This window comes from Ovis canadensis, chromosome 5 (genome assembly GCF_042477335.2).
Source record: "Ovis canadensis isolate MfBH-ARS-UI-01 breed Bighorn chromosome 5, ARS-UI_OviCan_v2, whole genome shotgun sequence".
NCBI classification, from domain to species: Eukaryota; Metazoa; Chordata; class Mammalia; order Artiodactyla; family Bovidae; genus Ovis; species Ovis canadensis.
The window spans coordinates 16,829,576-16,850,714 of NC_091249.1; the positions used below are offsets into that span (position 1 = coordinate 16,829,576).

At 39.0% G+C, this 21,139-nt stretch overlaps 1 protein-coding gene across 12 annotated transcripts in view; it reads right to left on the bottom strand.

Annotated features, from left to right (window-relative positions):
- Nucleotides 1-12,922: 12,922 nt before the first annotated feature.
- The window catches only part of LOC138440728 (zinc finger protein 879), a 72,124-nt gene continuing 63,907 nt past the window's right edge, over nt 12,923-21,139 (bottom strand). For 7 of the 12 annotated variants that reach the window (XM_069590462.1, XM_069590461.1, XM_069590460.1 and 4 more), the window contains 3 exons: nt 20,422-20,548; nt 19,852-19,947; nt 12,923-14,559 (listed from right to left, as the gene is read on the bottom strand). In XM_069590462.1, coding sequence (XP_069446563.1) covers nt 13,172-14,559; nt 19,852-19,947; nt 20,422-20,548 — 1,611 coding nt within the window. In that variant the 3' untranslated portion in view covers nt 12,923-13,171. Of the gene's footprint in view, nt 14,636-19,851; nt 20,018-20,421; nt 20,549-21,139 lie in introns of all 12 variants that reach the window. The other 5 variants (XM_069590470.1, XM_069590472.1, XR_011257100.1 and 2 more) reach the window with 4 other exon arrangements.

Below are 21,139 nucleotides of genomic sequence, written 5' to 3' on the forward strand. Positions count from 1 at the left end.
GGGCAGGGAGGCCTGGGGTGTTGCAGTCCATGGTGTCACAAAGAGTCGGACACGACTGAATGACTGAAGTGAACTGAACTTATCATTATTGATCTGTAGCAGTGCTTTATATACTCTACATAGTACATTATCAGATATATGACCTGTAAAACTTCTCTCCCACTCTACGGACTATATTTGTACTTTCTGGATCATGGTAGACACACATTTTACTTTTTGGTGATACTGTTTATGCACTTTTTCTTTCGTTGTGTTTCTTGTGTCATATCCACAAAACCATGGCCTAATCCAAGGTCACAAAGACTAATGTCTACGTTTTCTTAGAGTTCTATCATTTGGCTGTTACATTTAGGTCTCTGATACATTTTGAGTTAATTATTATATATGGTGAGGTAGGGATCCAACTGTACTCTTTTGTATCTAGTAGTCCCAGCACCATTTGTTGAAAGACTATTTGTTCTCATTGAATTATCTTGGTAAAGTCCATTTTAATGATAGGGAACGTTAAGCAAAACAGTTATTCTCTCCTACAAAATATTTATGAAATATAACAATTGTATTCAATTGTGTTTTGAATTTCATCATTAAAATTTATGGAAGTTTGTTTCTTTCTTGAAATTTAAGTATCTATATAACATCCTTGATTTTGCCTCTCGGTGCACAGAACCTAGAATATTTACTATTGAGTCCCGAAAGTTTGCTGACTCCTGGTCATTATACAATTTTTTCCACAGTAAATCTTAGATCAAGTACATTCAGTTCAGTTCAGTTCAGTTCAGTCACTCAGTCGTGTCTGACTCTTTGCAACCCCATGAATCGCAGCACACCAGGGCTCCCTGTCCATCACCATCTCCTGGAGCTCACTCAAACTCATGTCCATCAAGTCAGTGATGCCATCCAGCCATCTCATCCTCTGTCATCCCCTTCTCCTGCCCCCAATCCCTCCCAGCATCAGAGCCTTTTCCAATGAGTCAACTCTTCGCATCAGGCGGCCAAAGTACTGGAGTTTCAGCTTTAGCATCATTCCTTCCAAAGAAATCCCAGGCCTGATCTCCTTCAGAATGGACTGGTTGGATCTCCTTGCAGTCCAAGGGACTCTCAAGAGTCTTCTCCAACACAACAGTTCAAACACATCAATTCTTCAGCGCTCAGCCTTCTTCATAGTCCAACTCTCACATCCATACATGACTACTGGAAAAACCATAGCCTTGACTAGACGGACCTTAGTCAGCAAAGTAATGTCTCTGCTTTTGAATATGCTATATAGGTTGGTCATAACTTTTCTTCCAAAGAGTAAGTGTCTTTTAATTTCATGGCTGCAGTCACCATCTGCAGTGATTTTTACATATTAATTTGTGTCCTACAGAAGTACATTCTGTAGGACACAAATTAATATATAACTTTTAAGTCACTAGTGAGTAACTTAAGGAAATTTCAGAAACAACTCATATCAACACTAGTAAATGCTCAATATGATAAACATGCAGTTCATTACAGCACAGGTATCATCAGTACTATTTTGGAGGTTAAGTTGCAGAGCCATATACATTTGGCGGGGGATTGCAGGGGGAGGGCATGGCTTCCCAGGTGGCACAGTGGTAAAGAATCCACCTGCCAATGCAAGAAATGTGGTTTCATCCCTGGGTCAGGAAGACTTCCTCGAGGAAGAAGTGGCAACCCATTCCAGCATTCTTGCCTGAAGAATCCCACGGACAGAGAAGCCTGAGAGGCTACAGTCTTAGAGTCCATAGGGCTTCCTCGGTGGCTTAGTGGTAAAGAATCCACCTGCCAATCCAGGAGACATGAGACACAAGTTTGATCCCTGGGTTGGAAAGATCCCCTGGGGAAATAAATGGCAACTCACTCCAGTATTCTTGACTGGAAAATTCTATGGACAGAGGAGCCTGGCAAGCTACAGTTCATACAGCTGTAGAGCTGGACATGACTGAATGATTGAGCTCACACACATAAATTCCATATCAATAGAAGGATATTTCATATTGATGTTAGGCTGACGACTAATATGCAGTTACACTGCTTGGGATAGCCTTTAATCCTATAAACTTTTTTTTTTGTACTGGGTTCCCAGACCCAGGGAGAGTGGTATTTCTTTTCTTTTCCTCTGGGAGCAAATTCTTCCCTGGGTTTTATCACACTTGCTAGCTCATCTCTTCACTGGTTGTAGGTGATATCAGATTGCCTCTTTGTCCTATACAGGCACTGTTGTACTGACCCTAAGAGACCAATTTCCTTTCCAGAGGGAGCACCTTTATCCAAGATGAGCATGGTTGCTCCTGTGTTTTAAATGTGGTTCAACTGTTATCCCAGTCTAGGTTTTCAGCTCACTCCTCAGTATAGTGGTGAGTATCCCACCTTGTCACATGGGAGACTAGAATTCGATTCCCCAACAAGGAGAAGTGCTGAACGTTTGGGGAGGGGGGCTTCCCTAGTAGCTCAGCTGGTAAAGAATCTGCTTGCAATGCAGGAGACCCCGGTTTGATTCCTGGGTCTGGAAAATCCACTGGAGAAAGGATAGCCTACCCACTCCAGTATTTTTGGGCCTTCCAAGTGGCTTAGTTGGTAAACAACCCACTTGCAACGTGGGAGACCGGGATTCAAGGGAACAGCTTACCCATCCAGTATTCGAGAATTCCATGGACTGTATTGTCCATGGGGTCGCAAAGAGTTGGACACGACTGAGTGATTTTCACTTTCACTTTTCAGGTTTTCAGAGTCTATTTCTAGTTTCAGCCCCTTCATTACTAGGAAACTTTGTTAAGCATAACATAATATAGCCATATTATAATTACAATTATAAAACTATGTAATAAATTATTAAGTATAACATATTTAATGAAGAAAACCCTTTAAAATATGTTAATTCTGGCATAGTAAATGTGGTTTCTGTGGGTGAAGGGAGAAATAAGCGGGAGAAGTAGGTTAAGCAGCAGAGAGCAGTACAAAGCTACCGCAGCAAACAGTATTACAAGTTACCATATGGAGCAAACTAATCTCTCTTCCAGTTGAGTCCTAACAAGATATAAAAAGGTGATCAGCATCTTGTTTGATGTACATCACACAACTTTTTTAATCTTTCACACCAGGACTTCCTAAGTACTGACTATAGGGTTGAAAGAAAGTTATTTTCATCCTGCATTCCTTCTGACAACATTTATTCTCACTTATCCAGCCAGTTCTCTTTAAAGATCTTTCTTATAAGATGGAAAAGCAAGGGATGGGATAGGGAACAGGAGAAGGAATTCACTAGAGGACACAGGATATAGATTTTTTAAAACAGAATGCTTCTTTCATTAAGTTGCATTAATTGCTGGGGACTCAATGCAGGAAATTCTTGGTACAATAATGGTGAAAATTATTGAACAGAAACATAGACAGGTGAGGCAGTTTTCTTTGGCTTAGGATATTTCAATGATACAAATGAAAATATTCTGTCAACTAATCTGGTCCATACCTACATATCTGTATGTCTGTGTTTCTCACAGATATGAAAAAGTAGGATTCAGAGAGAGTATCAAACTTTCCCAAGTTCACAACAGTGAGTGGTACAACCAGCTCTATTAACTCAAGTCTTTTGATTCTGAAGCCAAGTGTTTTTTCTACATCTTAGAATTGTGTTTGAAACCAAAACATCTTCATAATGTTTTTCTGTAGCTTCACTTGTAAACCCTACCACTTTCCCATGTGGGCCATAATAGATTTCATTTGTAAAATTTCTGTTCTACTTTCACTTGTCCTCATTAGGTGTGGCCTTGCAGAGTATAAGTCAACTCTATACCAACTTTGCTTTTCTATTAGCTGTGAATTTTGATATAAATTCAGACTTCCATATTATTTTCTCTTGGTTGCTTTCATCATATTAACTCAGGCACAACACTCATCTCTTTGGCCTTAAACTGCCTCTTATGATAGGCTCCTCCATGGTTCATCCACAGTTTAATGCGACATCATGCAGACACATACAAACACCCAGGTCCTGAACAGATACGAATGTTTATCTTATTTCAAAAAACTATGTTTAAAATTTACATATAATAAATTCGCATTTTCTTAATGTAGAGTTTCATGAGTTTTAACATTTTCACACTACAGATCTGTGCAAGTACTACAAACAGGATATATAACAATTCTGTCCCTGAGAAATCGTCAAACCTTCTGCTTACCTTATCTGTGGTACCTGGCAACCACAGATCTAGTCTCTGTGTCTCTAGTTTTTGCTTTTTACATAGAGCCATATAAATGAAATCAAAGCATATAAGCTCTGTGCCAGGTTTCTCTCACATAGCATAATGCCTTTGACATTCTTCAACGCAGAATGTATCAACAGTTCATATCCTTTTATTGCTAATTGATAGCCTAATATATGCTACTGCAGAAGAGTGGACAAAATGCTCATGAAAGAATGAAGAGGCTGAGTCAAAGCAAAAACACCACCCAGTTGTGGATGTGACTGGTGATGGAAGTACAGTTTGACGCTGTAAAGAGCAATATAGCACAGGAACATGGAATGTTAGGTCCATGAATGAAGGTAAATTGGAAGTGGTCAAACAGGAGATGGCAAGAGTGAACATCAACATTTTAGGAATCAGTGAACTAAAATGGATTGGAATGGGTGACTTTAACTCAGATGACCATTATACCTACTATTGTGGGCAAGAAACCCTTAGAAGAAATGGAGTAGCCCTCATAGTCAACAAGAGTCCGAAATGCAGTACTTGGATGCAGTCTCAAAAATGACAAGAATGATCTCTTTCATTTCGTAGGCAAGCTATTCAATATCACAGTAATCCAAGTCTATGCCCCAACCACTAATGCTGAAGAAGCTGAAGTTGAATGGTTCTATGAAGACTTTCCTACAAGACCTTCTAGAACCAACACCCCCAAAAGATGTCCTTTTCATTGCAGGGGACTGGAATGCAAAAGTAGGAAGTCAAGAGATGCCTGGAGTAACAGGCAAGTTTGGCCTTAGAGTACAAAATGAAGCAGGGCAAAGTCTAACAGAGTTTTACCAAGAGAACACATTGGTCATAGCAAACATTTTCCAACAACACAAGAGAAGACTCTACAATGGATATCACCAGATAGCCAACACCAAAATCAGACTGTTTATGTTCTTTGCAGCCAGAGATGGAGAAGCTCTACACAGTCAGTAAAAACAAGACCAGGAACTAACTGGGGCACAGACCATGAACACCTTGTTACCAAATTCAGACTTAAACTGAGGAAAGTAGGGAAAACCACTGCCTTTTTAGGGAGAACTGAATAGGGAGACCATTCAGGTATGATCTAAATCAAATCCTTTATGATTATACAGCAGAAGTGACAAATAGATTCAAGGGATTAGATGTGACAGACAGAGTGCCTGAAGAACTATGGACAGAGGTTTGTAACATTGTACAGAAGGCTGTGATCAAAACCATCCATAAGAAAAAGAAATGCAAAAAGGCCAAATGGTTGTCTGAGGAGGCCTTACAAATAGCAGAGAAGAGAAGCAAAAGGCAAGGAGAAAAGGAAAGCTATATCCATCTGAATGCAGAATTCCAAATAGCAAGGAGAAATAAGAAAGCCTTCCTCAGTGATCAATGCACAGAAATAGAGGAAAACAATAGACTGGGAAAGACTAGAGATCTCTTCAAGAAAATAGACACCAAGGGAAAATTTCATGCAAAGATGGGCACAACAAAAGACAGAAATGGTATGAACCTAACAGAATCAGAAGATATTAAGAAGAGGTGGGAGGAATACACAGAAGAACTGTACAAAAAACATCTTCACCACCCAGATAACCACAATGGTGTGATCACTCACCTAGAGATAGACATCCTGGAGTACAAGGACAACTGGGCCTTAGGAAGCATCATTATGAACAAAGCTAGTGGAGGTGATGGAATTCCAGTTGAGCTATTTCAAATCCTAAAAGATGATGCTGTGAAAGTGCTGCACTCAATATGACAGAAAATTTGGAAAATGCAGCAATGGCCACAGGACTGGAAAAGCGCAGTTTTCATTCCAATCCCAAAGAAAGGCAATGCCAAAGAATCTTCAAACTACCACACAATCAGACTCATCTCACATGCTAGCAAAGTAATGCTCAAAATTCTCCAAGACAGGCTTCAACAGTTCTCAGGCTTCAACTGAGAACTTCCAGGTGTTCAAGTTGGATTTAGAAAAGGCAGAGGAACCAGAGACCAAATTGCCAACGTCTGATGGATAATAGAAAAAGCAAGAGAGTTCCGGATAAACATCTACTCCTGCATTATTGACCATGCCAAAGCCTTTGATTGTTTGGATCACAACAAACTGTGGGAAATTCTTCAAGAGATGGGAATACCAGACCACCTTACCTGTCTCCTGAGAAACCTGTAGGCAAGTCAAGAAGCAACAGTTAGAACTGGACATGGAACAATGGACTGGTTCCAAATTGGGAAAGGAGTATGTCAAGGCTGTATACTGTCACCCTGCTTATTTAACTTTTATGCAGAGTACATCATGCGAAATGCCAGGCTGGATGAAACACAAGCTGGAATCACAAATGCTGGGAGAAATATCAATAACCTTGGATACACAGGTGACACCACCATTATGGCAGAAAACGAAGAGGAATTAAACAGCCTCATGATGAAAGTGAAAGAGGACAGTGAAAAACTGACTTAAAACTCCACATTCCAAAAACTAAGATCATGGCATCTGGTCCCATCACTTCATGACAAATAGATGAGGAATCAATGGAAACAGTGACAGACTTTATTTTCTTGGGCTCCGAAATCACTGCAGATGGTGACTGCGGCCATCAAATTAAGATGCTTGCTCCTTGGAAGAAAAGCTATGACAAACCTAGACAGCATATTACAAAGTAGAGAAATTCCTTTGCCGACAAAGGTCTGTCTAGTCAAAGCTATGGTTTTTCCAGTAGTAATGTATGAATGTGAGAGTTGGACTATAAAGAAAGCTGAGTGCTGAAGAATTGATGCTTTTGAACTGTGGTGTTGGAGAAGACTCTTGAGAGTCCCTTGAACTGCAAGAAGATCAAAGCAGTCAATCCTAAAGGAAATCAGTCCTGAATATCCACTGGAAGGACTGATGCTGAAGCTCCAATACTTTGGCCACCTGATGGGAAGAGCTGACTCACTGAAAAAGACCCTGATGCTGGGAAAGATAGAAGGCAGGAGGAGAAGGGGACAACAGAGGATGAGATGGTTGGATGGCATCACTGTCTTGATGGTCATGAGTTTGAGGAAGCTCCGGGAATTGGTGATGGACAGGGAAGCCTGGTGTGCTGCAGTCCATGCCATTGTAAACAGTCAGACACGACTGAGCAACTGAACTGAACTGATTCGAATATATGGATGTACCACCATCTGTTTAACCAGTCTATTTCTGGACTCATTTTCTGTCCCATTAATCTACATATCTATTCCTTCACCAATATCACTGTCTTTATTACTGTAGCTTAAAGTTGAGTATTTTGAGTCCTTTAACTTTATTCTGCTTTTTCAAAATTGTTTTGGCTACCCTACTTCCTTTGCTTTTCCACCTAAATTTTAGAATCAGCTTTTCTAGCTACAGAAAAAATATCCTAATGAAATTTTTACTGGAATTGTGTTAAATCTGTAAAATAAATTGATGAGAATTGCCATATTAGCTATATTGTCTTCTTGCTTGTAAACATGTCTCCTTAAATCATCTTTTTTACATCATTCATTAACATTTTGTAATTTGCAGTATGGTGCTTCTCTGATGGCTCAGAGGGTAAAGAATCTGCATGCAATGCAGGAGACCTGGGTTTGATCCCTGGGTCAGGAAGATGCCCTGGAGAAGGGAATGGCTAGGGGCCTGGTGTGCTTTTTTTTTTTTTTTTTTGCAGTATAGAGATCCTACACATTTGCATATTTGTAGCTATTTCTTTAATTTCCACTTGCTTTTTACTTTCCAGAGTACAGCAAATGGTGTATATTGCTTGAATTTATTTTCTAATTGTTCTTTTGTTGTTGTTTAGTCATGTGTGACTCTTTTGCGACCCAATGGACTCTCACTTGCAGGGCTCCTCTGTCCACAGGATTTCCCACTTAACATTACTGGAGTGGGTAGCCATTTCCTTCTCCAGGGGACCTTCTCGACCCAGGGATCAAATCTGTCTCCTGTATTGCCAAGCAGATTCTTTACCACTGAGCCACCAGGGAAGCCTGATTGTCCACTGCTAGTACATGAATGCAGAAACTTTTGCATGTTAATCTAATACCTTCTGACCTTGTTAAACTCATTAGTTCTAAGAGCCTTTTTTTGTTGATTCCTTGGGTTCTTCTAAGAGGACAATCATGTCATCTTCAAACAGAGGCCATTTAATTTCTTCCTTTATAAACTTTTTTTTTTTAAGGCTGATTGCATTAGAAGGATTGGTTAGGAGAGTTCAGAGTGGACATCATGACTTGTCCCTGACCTTAACATCATTCAAAGGATCACCATTAAGCAGGATGTTAGTTGTGGGGTTTTGGTAGATGCCCTTTATTGGGTTAATTTCTCTTTTATTTCTGATTTTCTTAGTTTTTATCATAAAACTGTCAAAATCTTTTCTGCATCAATTGGTAGGATCATGTCTTTCCCCCTTTCTAGTTCAGTTTGGATCTGTGTCAGTCTGTTGTCCGCTATGGACTCTCTTCTCTGTCGTCTCTAACCTGCTGCTAGGTATGCCCAGTGGTTTTTGTTTTGGTATATTTTGTGACTGTATTTTTCAGTTTTAAAATTTCCATTTGGTTCCTTCTAATGTGTTACCTATTTTCCTGCTGAGAACTTTTAAGTTTCCATTCAAGAATGGTCACATTTTTTGAAACACTGTTATAATGGCTGCTTTTATAATTCCAATATTTGTGTCATCTTGGGGCAGTGCCTGTTGTCTTTTTCCTTATGAACTGTTGAGAATTTCCTGATTTTTACACCTTGTGCAATTCTACATTATGAGATTCTGGATTGAGACTAGGGATGAGTCTGGGGCTATATACACAACCTTATGAAATTACTTTCCTGAGCTTCCTTTTCTGTCACCAGCCTGACACATTCCAGCTTCCAGGGCCCACTCCTCTTCTGGTCTTTTGATTAGAATATGAAGGCTTTAGGTTCTCCTCTCTGCTACACACCTAATGGATACACCTACCTCCAGGTCCAAGCAGCAAAAAGTGAGAGATGAAAAGCAATGAGGATTCTTCCAACAGTTCTCTGACCAGAGATAAATGCTGTCCTCTCTGAGAGGTTTAGATGTCTGCTCAACCACCAGTGTCTTCACCACAGACATGCCTGAGAGTAACAGACTGGTCCTATTTCAAAATCTTGTTTCCTTCCCAAATCTGGCTGCTACCATCATTACTTTTCAGGATCCTAAGGCTGCTGTTCATGCATTCTCTAGGATTTTTAGTCACATTTAGTAGGAGATATAAGGTGTCGTGTGCTTATTCTATAAGAGGAACCAGAACAAACAATGTTTAAGTTATCTCCAATGATGACATCCATATAGGATAAACTCTCAAACCAGAAATTTGAGTATAAAGGGAAGAATACTGACTGGAAGTTTCATACACATCACTTTTCCAATCAAATTTTTGCTTCAACTTTTTATTAAAAATTTTTAACATACAGAAGTTTACAGAATGACCAATGAACATACTATATCTTCCACAAAGATTCAACAACAGCTGACTAATTTTTTACATATTTATTTTAAAATATGCTACAAACACCATGACTCTTCAAATTTGAAAACTTTGGCATGCGTCTCCTAAGAAGGGTACTGTCCTTCACATTTCAACAACATCATCAACATCATACCTTTAGGAAAATTAAACATACCACATTACCTAAAACCCATTCTATCCTTGTATTTCCCCCACATCCCCCTAAATGTCTTACAGTTGTTTTGATTTTCTGAATCACATGCCAAATAAGAATCACACCTTGCATTTGGTTGTATCTCAAGTTTCTTAATCTAGATGACTCCACTGCTTGTTTTGTTATACTGGTTTCTTGAAAAGTCCAGACAAGCTATCTTGTACAATAACTCAAACTCTAGACTTGTCTAATTCTTCACTACAAAATTGTTTGTTCTTCTACTCCTTGTATTTCTTGTAAACAGGAAGAAAAGTCTAGATAAGAGATTTAGTTTTTTGGGTTTTTTTTTTGCAAGAATACATCACAGGATGATCATGTGTACTTTACACTGCAATTTCATCAGGAGTCACATGTCAGCTTATTCCACTGGTAGGTAAACTCAGTTTAACAGCCAGATTTCTCCATTATAAAGGCATATCTTTCCTCTGTAATTGCTATCTGTGATCTTGACACTGTGTAAACAATGTTTTTCTTTCACAAAATAGGGTTTTTCCATCTACTGAATGTGCCTAATTTAATTACATTAAGGGTTGTAAAATGGTGATTTTTCCAAATCTATCGCTCCACGTACAATGAAGAGATGACATTCTCCAAATAAGTATATAAAGAGCTCTTCTATTTTTCTCTATTTTTTCATTATAGGATCATTTTATTTTATTTAGCATGTTATATCCAATTACTATGCTTATTCTTTTTGATGTTCAAATTGTCCTAAATTTGATCAGCGGGAGCTCACATCCTTCTGACATTATCCCTTTAGTTTCTGAGTTCTTTTTTTGTTTCACAAAAAAAGTATTTGAGGCATATTTTATATTTTCCCTGTTCCAAACATATGGAATCAGCCATTTCTCCAAGGAGCCCTACTTCCTTTTAGTGAGGAACAGCATTTAGAGACAAAAATCTGCATAATGTGTGGATACTGCTATTGGGTAATCAAACGGGTTTTCATCTAGAATATCTTGCAAATGGCTCTGTATGATGTTAAAAACTGAGGTTTAAAAGCTTCATTTTCCTTATGTGCTAAGTTGCTTCAGTCATGTCTGACTCTTTGCGACCCTATGGACTGGAACCCACCAGGCTCCTCTGTCCATCAGATTCTCCAGGCATGAACACTGGAGTGGGTTGCAATGCCCTTCTCCAGGAATCTTCCCAACCCAGGGATTGAACCTAGGGAACATCTCTTAGGCCTCCTGCATTGGCAGGCAGGTTCTTTACCACTAGTGCCACCTGGGAAGCCCCATTTTCCTTATGAATATACTTGAATATGTAAGAAAAACCCCCTACCTCACTTCACTTTCTTTGACCATGACACCCAGCTTGAAGGATCTTAGTTCCCTGACCAGGGAAGGAACCTGGGCCCCAGCAGTGAAAGCACCAAGTTCTAAAAAACTTGACCAGCAGGGAATCCCCAAGAAAACACTTTCTAATGAGCTAATAAGACAAGTCAAACGCTGAATGCTTGAGTTTAAAGTTTAGATGTCTCAGAGGGTTCTAGCTAATTTTCATATTAATAGAACAGTTCTTTTGAATGATACTGTGAAAGTAAATATAAAACTGAAGGAAGTAGGCCCAGGGGAAAATGAAATCTTTCTGCAAAACATGGGACATGTTTGGATAATCAGTTTATACCAATAACTAGAATGTTTAATAATAAAATACTCATATATCACTTTACATAAAAGAAGTCCTAAAAGATGTGTAACAGAAATAAACAAAAAGGCAATTTTATATGTGAACCCCGCAAATGTAGTTTCACTATCTGGACCATAGCTAGGTTTTAGGATTTAAGTACAGTTACTATAAAAGCAGGTATAATTAGGGACTCATAAGTAAAAAGGAAAACATGGCTAAGTCAATTATTAAGGTTAAAATTGAGGGAACTTACCAAACATAAAATAAAACTGATTAATGCAATTGTGCCTAACCAGTTTACAAAACAAATAGCTTTGGGACTTGGATACTTGGGGCCTGAAGTTGTAAATTAACCTATAATTATTACAGAAAACCAGAGCTGAAGATCTAGATTCTAGTCTTAATTGTACTCAAAAAGCTCAATTTCTTCATTAGTTAAAATCAAAGGCTGTAACTAAATTAAAATCTCTCCTGGTTTTAATAAGCTAGCAGGTATATAATCAGAGTCTGGAAACATATCCCTTTTGCAACACACAAGACAGTATTTGCATGATAGTCTCTCCACTTGCTTCAGTTTGCACCAACTTCTCTAAGACTGTTCAGTAATGTAGAATCACATCAAATTAAGAAATAATGTAAGGAAAGAAAAGGAAGAGACATCATTGGGAAATTTCAAAACTAAACTCTAAAGTAATAAAACCACATTTTTTAATCGTCAAAGAATTTTGAAAAAATATACACCAAAACTCTCTCTGTGTGTATATATACACAGGAATACATACACACATTTATGTCTATCACTGGTGGCTCAGGCCACAGTAAAGAATCTGCTTGCAAAGCAAGAGACCCAGGTTTGAGCCCTGGATCAGGAAGATCCTCTGGTGAAGGGAATGGCTACCCACTCCAGTATTCTTGCCTGGAGAATTCCATGGACAGAAGAGCCTGGTGAGCTATACAGTCCACAGGGTCGCCAAGAGTCAGACATGACTGAGCAACTAACACACATATACATACATGTATATTTATAAATATAAATTGCTGGTGAGGCAGTTCATGAAAAGTGAACTTAATTATTTCCATGTGAAAATCTAAAGAATTTCTTCTTATCTTTAGCTTCTCTTTATGAAAGAGAGCATGTCCTATATCTATCTGTCATTTTAGAAAATAAGGCCCCACACTTATTCACATTATTAATAACTCAGTGACTGCCTTAAAAAGAAAATTCATTTTAATGGCAAAACCAATACAATATTGTAAAGTAATTAACCTCAAATTAAAATAAATAAATTTATATTTTTAAAAAAATAAATAAAAAATAAAATTCATATTGAAACTTACTGTTAGAAAGGCAACAAAGTCTAATGAAAGAAATAAAACTTATATTCCATTGTTTTCATTTTTTAAAAGTTAGGTCTTTTACAATTTTCTGTGAATTTAAAATTTTTATGTTTTTAGAAACCTTAAATTTACTGGTTCTTATAAAATTTGACAAGGCAGTGCTCTTAATATTTGTTGGTCAATTTTACCATTACTTAGTGATAACTTGCATATTTTCTCTAAGACAAGTAATAAAAAGACTTGATCTATCAGAAATCTGTGCCTTATTTATTATTCTCCTGATTATTCTCCAATAAGAACCCTTAAATTATTTCAGAGATGAATTAAACCTCATAGGGCTTATCTCCTCTAAGAAATCTCTGATCCCATATTCTTTCCATTTATAGAGTTTTTCTTTATTGTGAACTTTTTTGTGTCTACAAAGGTTTGATCTGTAACTGTAGGCTTTCCCACATTCCATACATTTATAGAGTTTCTCTCCAGTATGGATTCTCTCATGTTCAGTTAGGAATGAATACTGGCTGAAAGCCTTTCCACACTGATTACACTGATATGGTTTCTCTCCAGTATGGATTCTCTGATGCCTATAAAGGTTAGATTTGCAACCAAAGGCTTTCCCACATTCTCCACATGTGTAAAGTTTTTCTCCAGTATGAATTTTCCGATGGTCATTAAAGGATGAATACTGGTTGAAGGCTTTCCCACATTCATTACACTGATATGGTTTTTGTCCAGTATGAATCCGCTGATGATCAATAAAGGTTGAGATGCGAGTGAAATTTCTCCCACATTCCAAGCATTTACACAGTTGTTCTCCAGTATGAAGCCTCTGATGTTCAGCCAGGGATGTAAACTGGCTGTAACTTTTCCCACATTCACTACATTTATAGGGTTTCTCACCTGTATGGATTTGTTGGTGTCTATGAAGCTTTGCTCTACAATTAAAGGCCTTCTCACATTCTCCACACTTATAGAGTTTTTCTCCAGTATGAATTCTCTGATGTACAGTGAGGGTTGAACACTGGCTAAAAGCTTTACCACAGTCCTTACACTGATAGGGTTTCTCTCCAGTATGCACTCTCAAATGTTTGATAAGGGTTGAACTGCTACTAAATGCTTTCTCACATTGATTACATTTGTAAGGTTTCTCTCCAGTATGAATTCTCTGATGGGCAAGAAGTGATGATCTGTGGCTGAAGGTTTTCCCACACTCATTACATTTGTAAGGTTTCTCACCAGTATGAATTCTCTGGTGTTCAATAAGATGAAGACTCTGATTGAAGCTTTTTTCGTATTCATTGTAAATATGAGGTTTCTCTCCTGGGTAAATCTGGAAACATCTCATTAGATCCAAATTCTGTTTAAAATCTCTCCCAAAAGTATAATATATACTGGGTACTCTTTCTGTAGGAACATTTTGTTGTCTAATAAGAACTGTATTTATAAATAAGCCTTTCCCTAATTCAAGACTTGTCTGGTCTCCAGCTCCACTGATGGTTTTCTTCTGTGAGGCTACCATTTGCCTGAGAGTTTTTTTCTGTTGCTCTTGTTGTGTCCTGCCCTCAAATTCCAAAGCTTCTCCACACTTGATGTCCAACTTAATGGAGTTTTTCATTATTATTCCTTGAAATGTTTCTCCTGTAGAAATGTCCTGTTTGCGAGGCAATGCTTCTATTTCAGGCCATGTCTTGAAACCTGGAATAAATCAAAATAGTGGCTCCTCTGCTGGAAGAGAGTTTGATACCATATAATTTCAAATATGGACTTGAATCTGGAGAAAAACAGGATAGAATGGAAGGAGAAGTAAACAGGAGTCGTGTGGACAAATTAACAGTGACAACGAAGATACTGCCATCTGAGAGAAATAAAGGCAGGGATCTTTTGAGACTAACAAGAGTCTATACGAGATGTGAAGTTCTCAACTATGTCCAAGTCCCAGGCTCAGATCTGACTCTAAAGTGAAAAGATTTAGCTTGGGCTGATTCTAAGAAACTCTGAGTTAAAACCTGGCTTACTTTTATCAATCCATGATTGAAAACAGATTAAAGTTATATCACTAATTAGGTGACTGTATGAGGAAATGGCAACCCACTCCAGTGTTCTTGCCTGGAGAATCCCAGGGACAGGGGAGCCTGGTGGGCTGCCGTCTATGGGGTCACACAGAGTCGGACACGACCGAAGCGACTTAGCAGCAGCAGCAGCAGCAGCAGCAGGTGCTTAAATAAATTATACAACTTAAATAAAATATAGATTATCTATGATAATAAAATTTATCTGGTTTTAGTAATAAAATTATTTTATTGAAATTAAGTAAGAATAAGAAATATAGGCTATAAATCTGTATAAGAATATAGATCTTTCTTAATGGTATCCATGGGAAACCTAGCAGTTTAGATTTTCAAGGATCAACCAGGTACCTTCTTCCTTTTTACTCTTTCTCACAATATGATCTTCCCTGTCCATCTAGAAACTTACCCTACTACTTTAATCTTATTTCTTTACAAAAACTCAATTACTTAAGCCTAAATAATCCACCCCTTTCTTCAAATTTCAAAACATATTTTCAAAACATTCAATCACTTAACTTACATATATAAAGTTTGTGAAAATAATTCAAAGTTATTTGTTCAAGGAGAGCAGTAACTATGTCTTATGATGATTTGTTAATTCTTTATTGTGTACAAGCTAAGTACACAACTAGAATGTCTTAGATTAAAAAAATAAAGAATGAATGAGCAGAGTGACCAAGTTGGAAAAATTATTATGAAGGGCAAGTAACCTTGAAAATGAAGAGAGACCTCTCCTCTCTTACTGGACTCCTGAGACTCAGTCACTTATTGAACAAACGCTGAATAATTAGCAATGATAATAGGAAAAAAATAAATGGCCAAACAGTAATAGTTCATTTCTCCATGATCTGAGAAGACTCAACTGCCTAATTCAGAATTGAGGTTCAGAAAATGAGGATACAAATATCAATAATATTGGTAAGGAATGGAAGATAGACCATAGAAGCGGGTTGGATTTCAATAGAAAAAGAAAAGAGGAACCTGTGAGTCTAAAAGAAGGCCTGTTAAAGTCATCTGTGGGGAAAGTAAACCTATTTGGGGGCACTTATCGACTAAAGACAATACAGCCTTGACGTACTCCTTTTCCTATTTGGAACCAGTCTGTTGTTCCATGTCCAATTCTAACTGTTGCTTCTTGCCCTGCATATAGGTTTCTCAAGAGGCAGGACAGATGGTCTGGTATTCCCATCTCTTTCAGAATTTTCCACAGTTTATTGTGATCTACATAGTCAAAGGCTTTGGCTTAGTCAATAAAGCAGAAATAGATGTTTTTCTGGAACTCTCTTGCTTTTTCCATGATCCAGCTGATGTTGGCAATTTGATCTCTGGTTCCTCTTCCTTTTCTAAAACCAGCTTGAACATCTGGAAGTTCACAGTTCACATATTGCTGAAGCCTGGCTTGGGGAATTTTGAGCATTACTTTACTAGCGTGTGAGATGAGTGCAATTGTGCGGTAGTTTGAGCATTCATTGGCATTGCCTTTCTTTGGGATTGGAATGAAAACTGACCTTTTCCAGTCCTGAGGCCACTGCTGAGTTTTCCAAATTTGCTGGCATATTGAGTGCAGCACTTTCACAGCATCATTTTTTAGGATTTGAAAGAGCTCAAATGGAATTCCATCACCTCCACTAGCCTTGTTCGCAGTGATGCTTTCCAAGGCCTACTTGACTTCGCATTGCAGGAGGTCTGGCTCTAGGTGAGTGATCACACCATTGTGATTATCTGGGTCCTGAAGATCTTTTTTGTACAGTTCTTCTGTGTATTCTTGCCACCTCTTCTTAATATCCTCTGCTTCTGTTAGGTCCATATCATTTCTGTTCTTTATTGTGCCCATCTTTGCATGAAATGTTCCCTTGATATCTGTGATTTTCTTGAAGAGATCTCTAGTCTTCCCCATTCTGTTGTTTGCCTCTACTTCTTTGCATTGATCGCTGAGGAAGGTTTTCTTATCTCTTCTTGCTATTCTTTGGAACTCTGCATTCAGATGCTTATATCTTTCCTTTTCTCCTTTGCTTTTCACTTCTCTTCATTTCACAGCTATTTGTAAGGCCTCCTCAGACAGCCATTTTGTTTTTTTTGCATTTCTTTTCTATGGGGATGGTCTTGATCCCTGTCTCCTGTACAATGTCATGAACCTCCGTCCATAATTCATCAGAGACTCTATCAGATAGGAGTATGTCAAGGCTGTATATTGTCACCCTGCTTATTTAACTTTGATGCAGAGTACATCATGAGAAATGTTAGACTGGAAGAAACACAAGCTGCAATCAAGATTGCCGGGAGAAATATCAATAACCCCAGATATGCAGATGACACCACCCTTATGGCAGAAAGTGAAGAGGAACTAAAAAGCCTCTTGATGAAAGTGAAAGAGGAGAGTGAAAAAGTTGGCTTAAAGCTCAACATTCAGAAAACGAAGATCATGGCATCTGGTCCATCACTTCATGGGAAACAGATGGGGAAACAGTGGAAACAGTGTCAGACTTTATTTTTTTGGGCTCCAAAATCACTGCAGATGGTGATTGCAGCCATGAAATTAAAAGACACTTACTCCTTGGAAGAAAAGTTATGACCAACCTAGACAGTATATTCAAAAGCAGAGATATTACTTTGCCAACAAAGGTCTGTCTAGTAAAGGCTATGGTTTTTCCAGTGGTCAGGTATGGATGTGAGAGTTGGACTGTGAAGAAAGCTGAGCACTGAAGAATTGATGCTTTTGAACTGTGGTGTTGGAGAAGACTCTTGAGAGTCCCTTGGACTGCAAGGAGATCCAACCAGTCCATTCTGAAGGAGATCAGCCCTGGGATTTCTTTGGAAGGAATGATGCTAAAGCTGAAACTCCAGTACTTTGGCCACCTCATGCAAAGAGTTGACTCAGTGGAAAAGACCTTGATGCTGGGAGGGATTGGGGGCAGGAGGAGAAGGGGACGACCGAGGATGAGATGGCTGGATGGCATCACTGACTCGATGGACATGAGTCTGAGTAAACTCTGGGAGCTGGTGATGGACAGGGAGGTTTGGCATGCTGCGATTCACGCGGTCGCAAAGAGTCGGACACGACTGAGCGACTGAACTGAACTGACTGACTGACTAAAGAAGGGAATTTGAGTTGGAACTAGTTAAAATTTAGGTTAAGCACAGTAAGGCCAAATATACAGTTACTAAATAACCAGCAGAAGAATTTACTAACAGAAGGTGCTATAAATTCTTAGACAGATAATAACAAGGCAAAAATGTTTATATTTGGTAAAATGGGCAGCTTGGATCAGAGGAAGGACAGAATGGAATCTGAAAAATAATGTAGCTGCAGTGGTCTGGCTGAATTGAGTAACTTGAGCCTCATCAGCACTGAGTTAATCAGAGAGGTAATTAATTCCATTAAAACAGAATTTAAAAAAAATTTTAAATATTACTAAATCTAATATATCAAATGCTTGAGGAACAGAATTCAAAGATCTGGCCTCTCCCTTAAATATGCACAATCTTATTAGAAAAATAATTAAACATAACTACAATTCATTGTGATAGATACAATAATCAATGTACTCCAACTATGTAGAAAGTGCTGTATGAACTAAATGATGGAAAAATTAATGCTGACTGGGAAGTAGGAGGGCTTCCCAGGTGGTGCAGTGGTAAAGACTCTGCCTGCCAATTCAGGAGATGCAAAGGACATGGGTTCAATCCCTGGGATGTGAAGATGCCCTGGAATATGAAATGGCAACCCACTCTAGTATTCTTGCCTGGAAAATTCCATGGACAGAGGAGCCTTGCAGGCTAGTCCATAGTGTCGCAAAGAGTCAGAGATGACTGAGCAAGAAAACAACTGAGGAAAGTTAAGAAAAATCTACAGATAAGAGTGGCAAATTAGGTGGACAAATGGATCTTGAAAGAGAAATAGTTTACCAATGGACAAGGTAGAAGAGGTGATTCAAGCTGAAGGAATAACGCACAAATGATAGTGAATATGCAGATGTAGTCAGAACACTGAGCTGAAGAGGAAGTGGCCCCTGACGAGACCATAAAGGAATATGAAGACCGGCTAAGATGTAGGTTTAATGTCATATTAAGGCATCTTTCTTTACTCCATGGATAATGGAGAAACAATGAAGTCTCTTAAAGTACAGGACAAATACCTGAGTTTCAAAAAGATCACTGTGCTCATGGCATGGAAAATGAGTGAGAAAAAAGAGGCTCAGAGAAGGTAGGTAACTTTCCTATAGCGCATGTAAGCAGTGGTAAGGGTAAGGCAAAATTCGTAATGTCTAAATTCAAACCATGATCCTTAATGCTATACTGCACTACCTGGTGGTGGTGGTGCTGTGTGATCAGTCACATTCGACTCTCTGTGACTCCGTGCACTGCAGCCCACCAGGAACAACATGCTTGCTGACCCGTGGACTGGAAAGGCTACAGTGGTAATGTTAACAACAGCTGAGAGAATATATAATAGTGGGACATGACAATCTAGTCACCAAGAAAATAAGAAATCAGAGACAAAGGAATGTTAATAATACTTTGAAATATGTGGATGGTAAAAGAGAGATGAAAAAATTGTTTTAAAAAATTCAAAACATGGCAGAAGGTGTAGCGTTAAAACATCTGTCAGACATGAATGAACATGTGTAAATGCAGATGGAAAAATAACATGAAGATCAAGAGGTGATGGAAGGAAGTGAGTGAGGCTGCAAAACAAAAGGCGGTGGGGAGGGAAAGAGAAGGCAGGGAGTGGTATGAGAAGGAAAATGTCAAGACAAGGACCTTCTTGATGAAAGAAAACCATTACAACCAAGGAGCCTTGTCAGGTGGCTCTGAGCATTTCAATAGCGCTCAGAATTTCCAGGAGAGTTTTTGAACACTCCTCACCACCTGCTTATGTATAAAGACACGTGCGCCCATCCCCCAGTCACTTACTCACCAAGGCAGGCATCTTGAGGGATTTCTCTCTCCACCATACAGGGATCTTCTCCTTGTTGCAACTGGCAGATCAGCTTTGGCATTGAAAACGGAATCCCTGCTCATCAGGAAGGAAATGGAGTTTGAACGAATGGCATGAAAAGCAAGCCCCAAACTCAAACCAGAACCTACAGGGAAGATAACGCAAGTATAGACAGGCAAAGTAGGCAGCAAAAGCACTCTTGAGAGGACTGAGGCCTTCACGGGGATGGAGCAGGAGGTGGGTCTTGGTTCAGAAACAATATGGGACCCTGTCTATGAATGCCATGACGATGGGAGTCCTATGCACTTTTCAGAATCTAAACTGGGTTCCAATCATTGGAGTAGGAGGGAACTATTAAGGAGGTGGGGTGGGAGGAAGGCAGAGGACAAAGAGCAGCAGGAAGGGCATCGAAACAGACAGGTACACTTTTAATTCTACAGAGATTTGTCCTTTCCCAGGGCAGAGGACAGAAACCTGCAGACTCTGAACCTCCAAGGGCGCTCTAAAGTCTCCCACAGCAGACTCCCCACGACAGGCAAGCCTCCTTACCCAGCGAGACCAGGGTGCTGTAGTTCTCCAGCATCACCTCCCGGTACAAGGTTCTCTGGGCAGCATCCAGGTGCAACCACTCGTCCCGGCTGAAGAGCACAGCGATATCCCTAAACGTCACTGACTCCTGTAATGGCAAACCCGTTCCTGTTTACCCAGGAACATGTCCCCTGAAAGACTTGGTAAGAAGACACTAGGATGTGTAGCAATTATTCTGAAAATGTCTCAGGATTCTAAATATTTCAAAGCAACTATTTGTTACTTTTGGAACCACTCATCAACTAACAAACAAATATTTATCGAGTACCCACTTGGAGCAAAGACACATGGCATGTTTGTGAGGGTATGGGAAAAAAGGGCAAATTTCCTGCTGAGAAGGAATTTATATTGCACCCTGGGATCTGTCAGAGTCCATTTATCTCCTCCTTCCAATTCAAAATCCAAATTAAATGAATAGAAAAAATCAGAGTATGCTTAGAGCAGTGCTGGAAAACTAGGAGAAATATCACTAGTAGAACAGAAATAAAAAGGAATTTCTGAGACATAAAGCAAATAATAAAAAAAGAATATTGGTTAATATCTATTGATGGGCATCCCTGGTGGCTCAGGTGGTAAATAATCAGCCTGCAATGCAGGAGACCAGGGTTGGATCCCTGGTCAGAAATCCCCGGGAGAAGACAATAGCTACCCACTCCAGTATTCTTGCCTGGAGAATTCC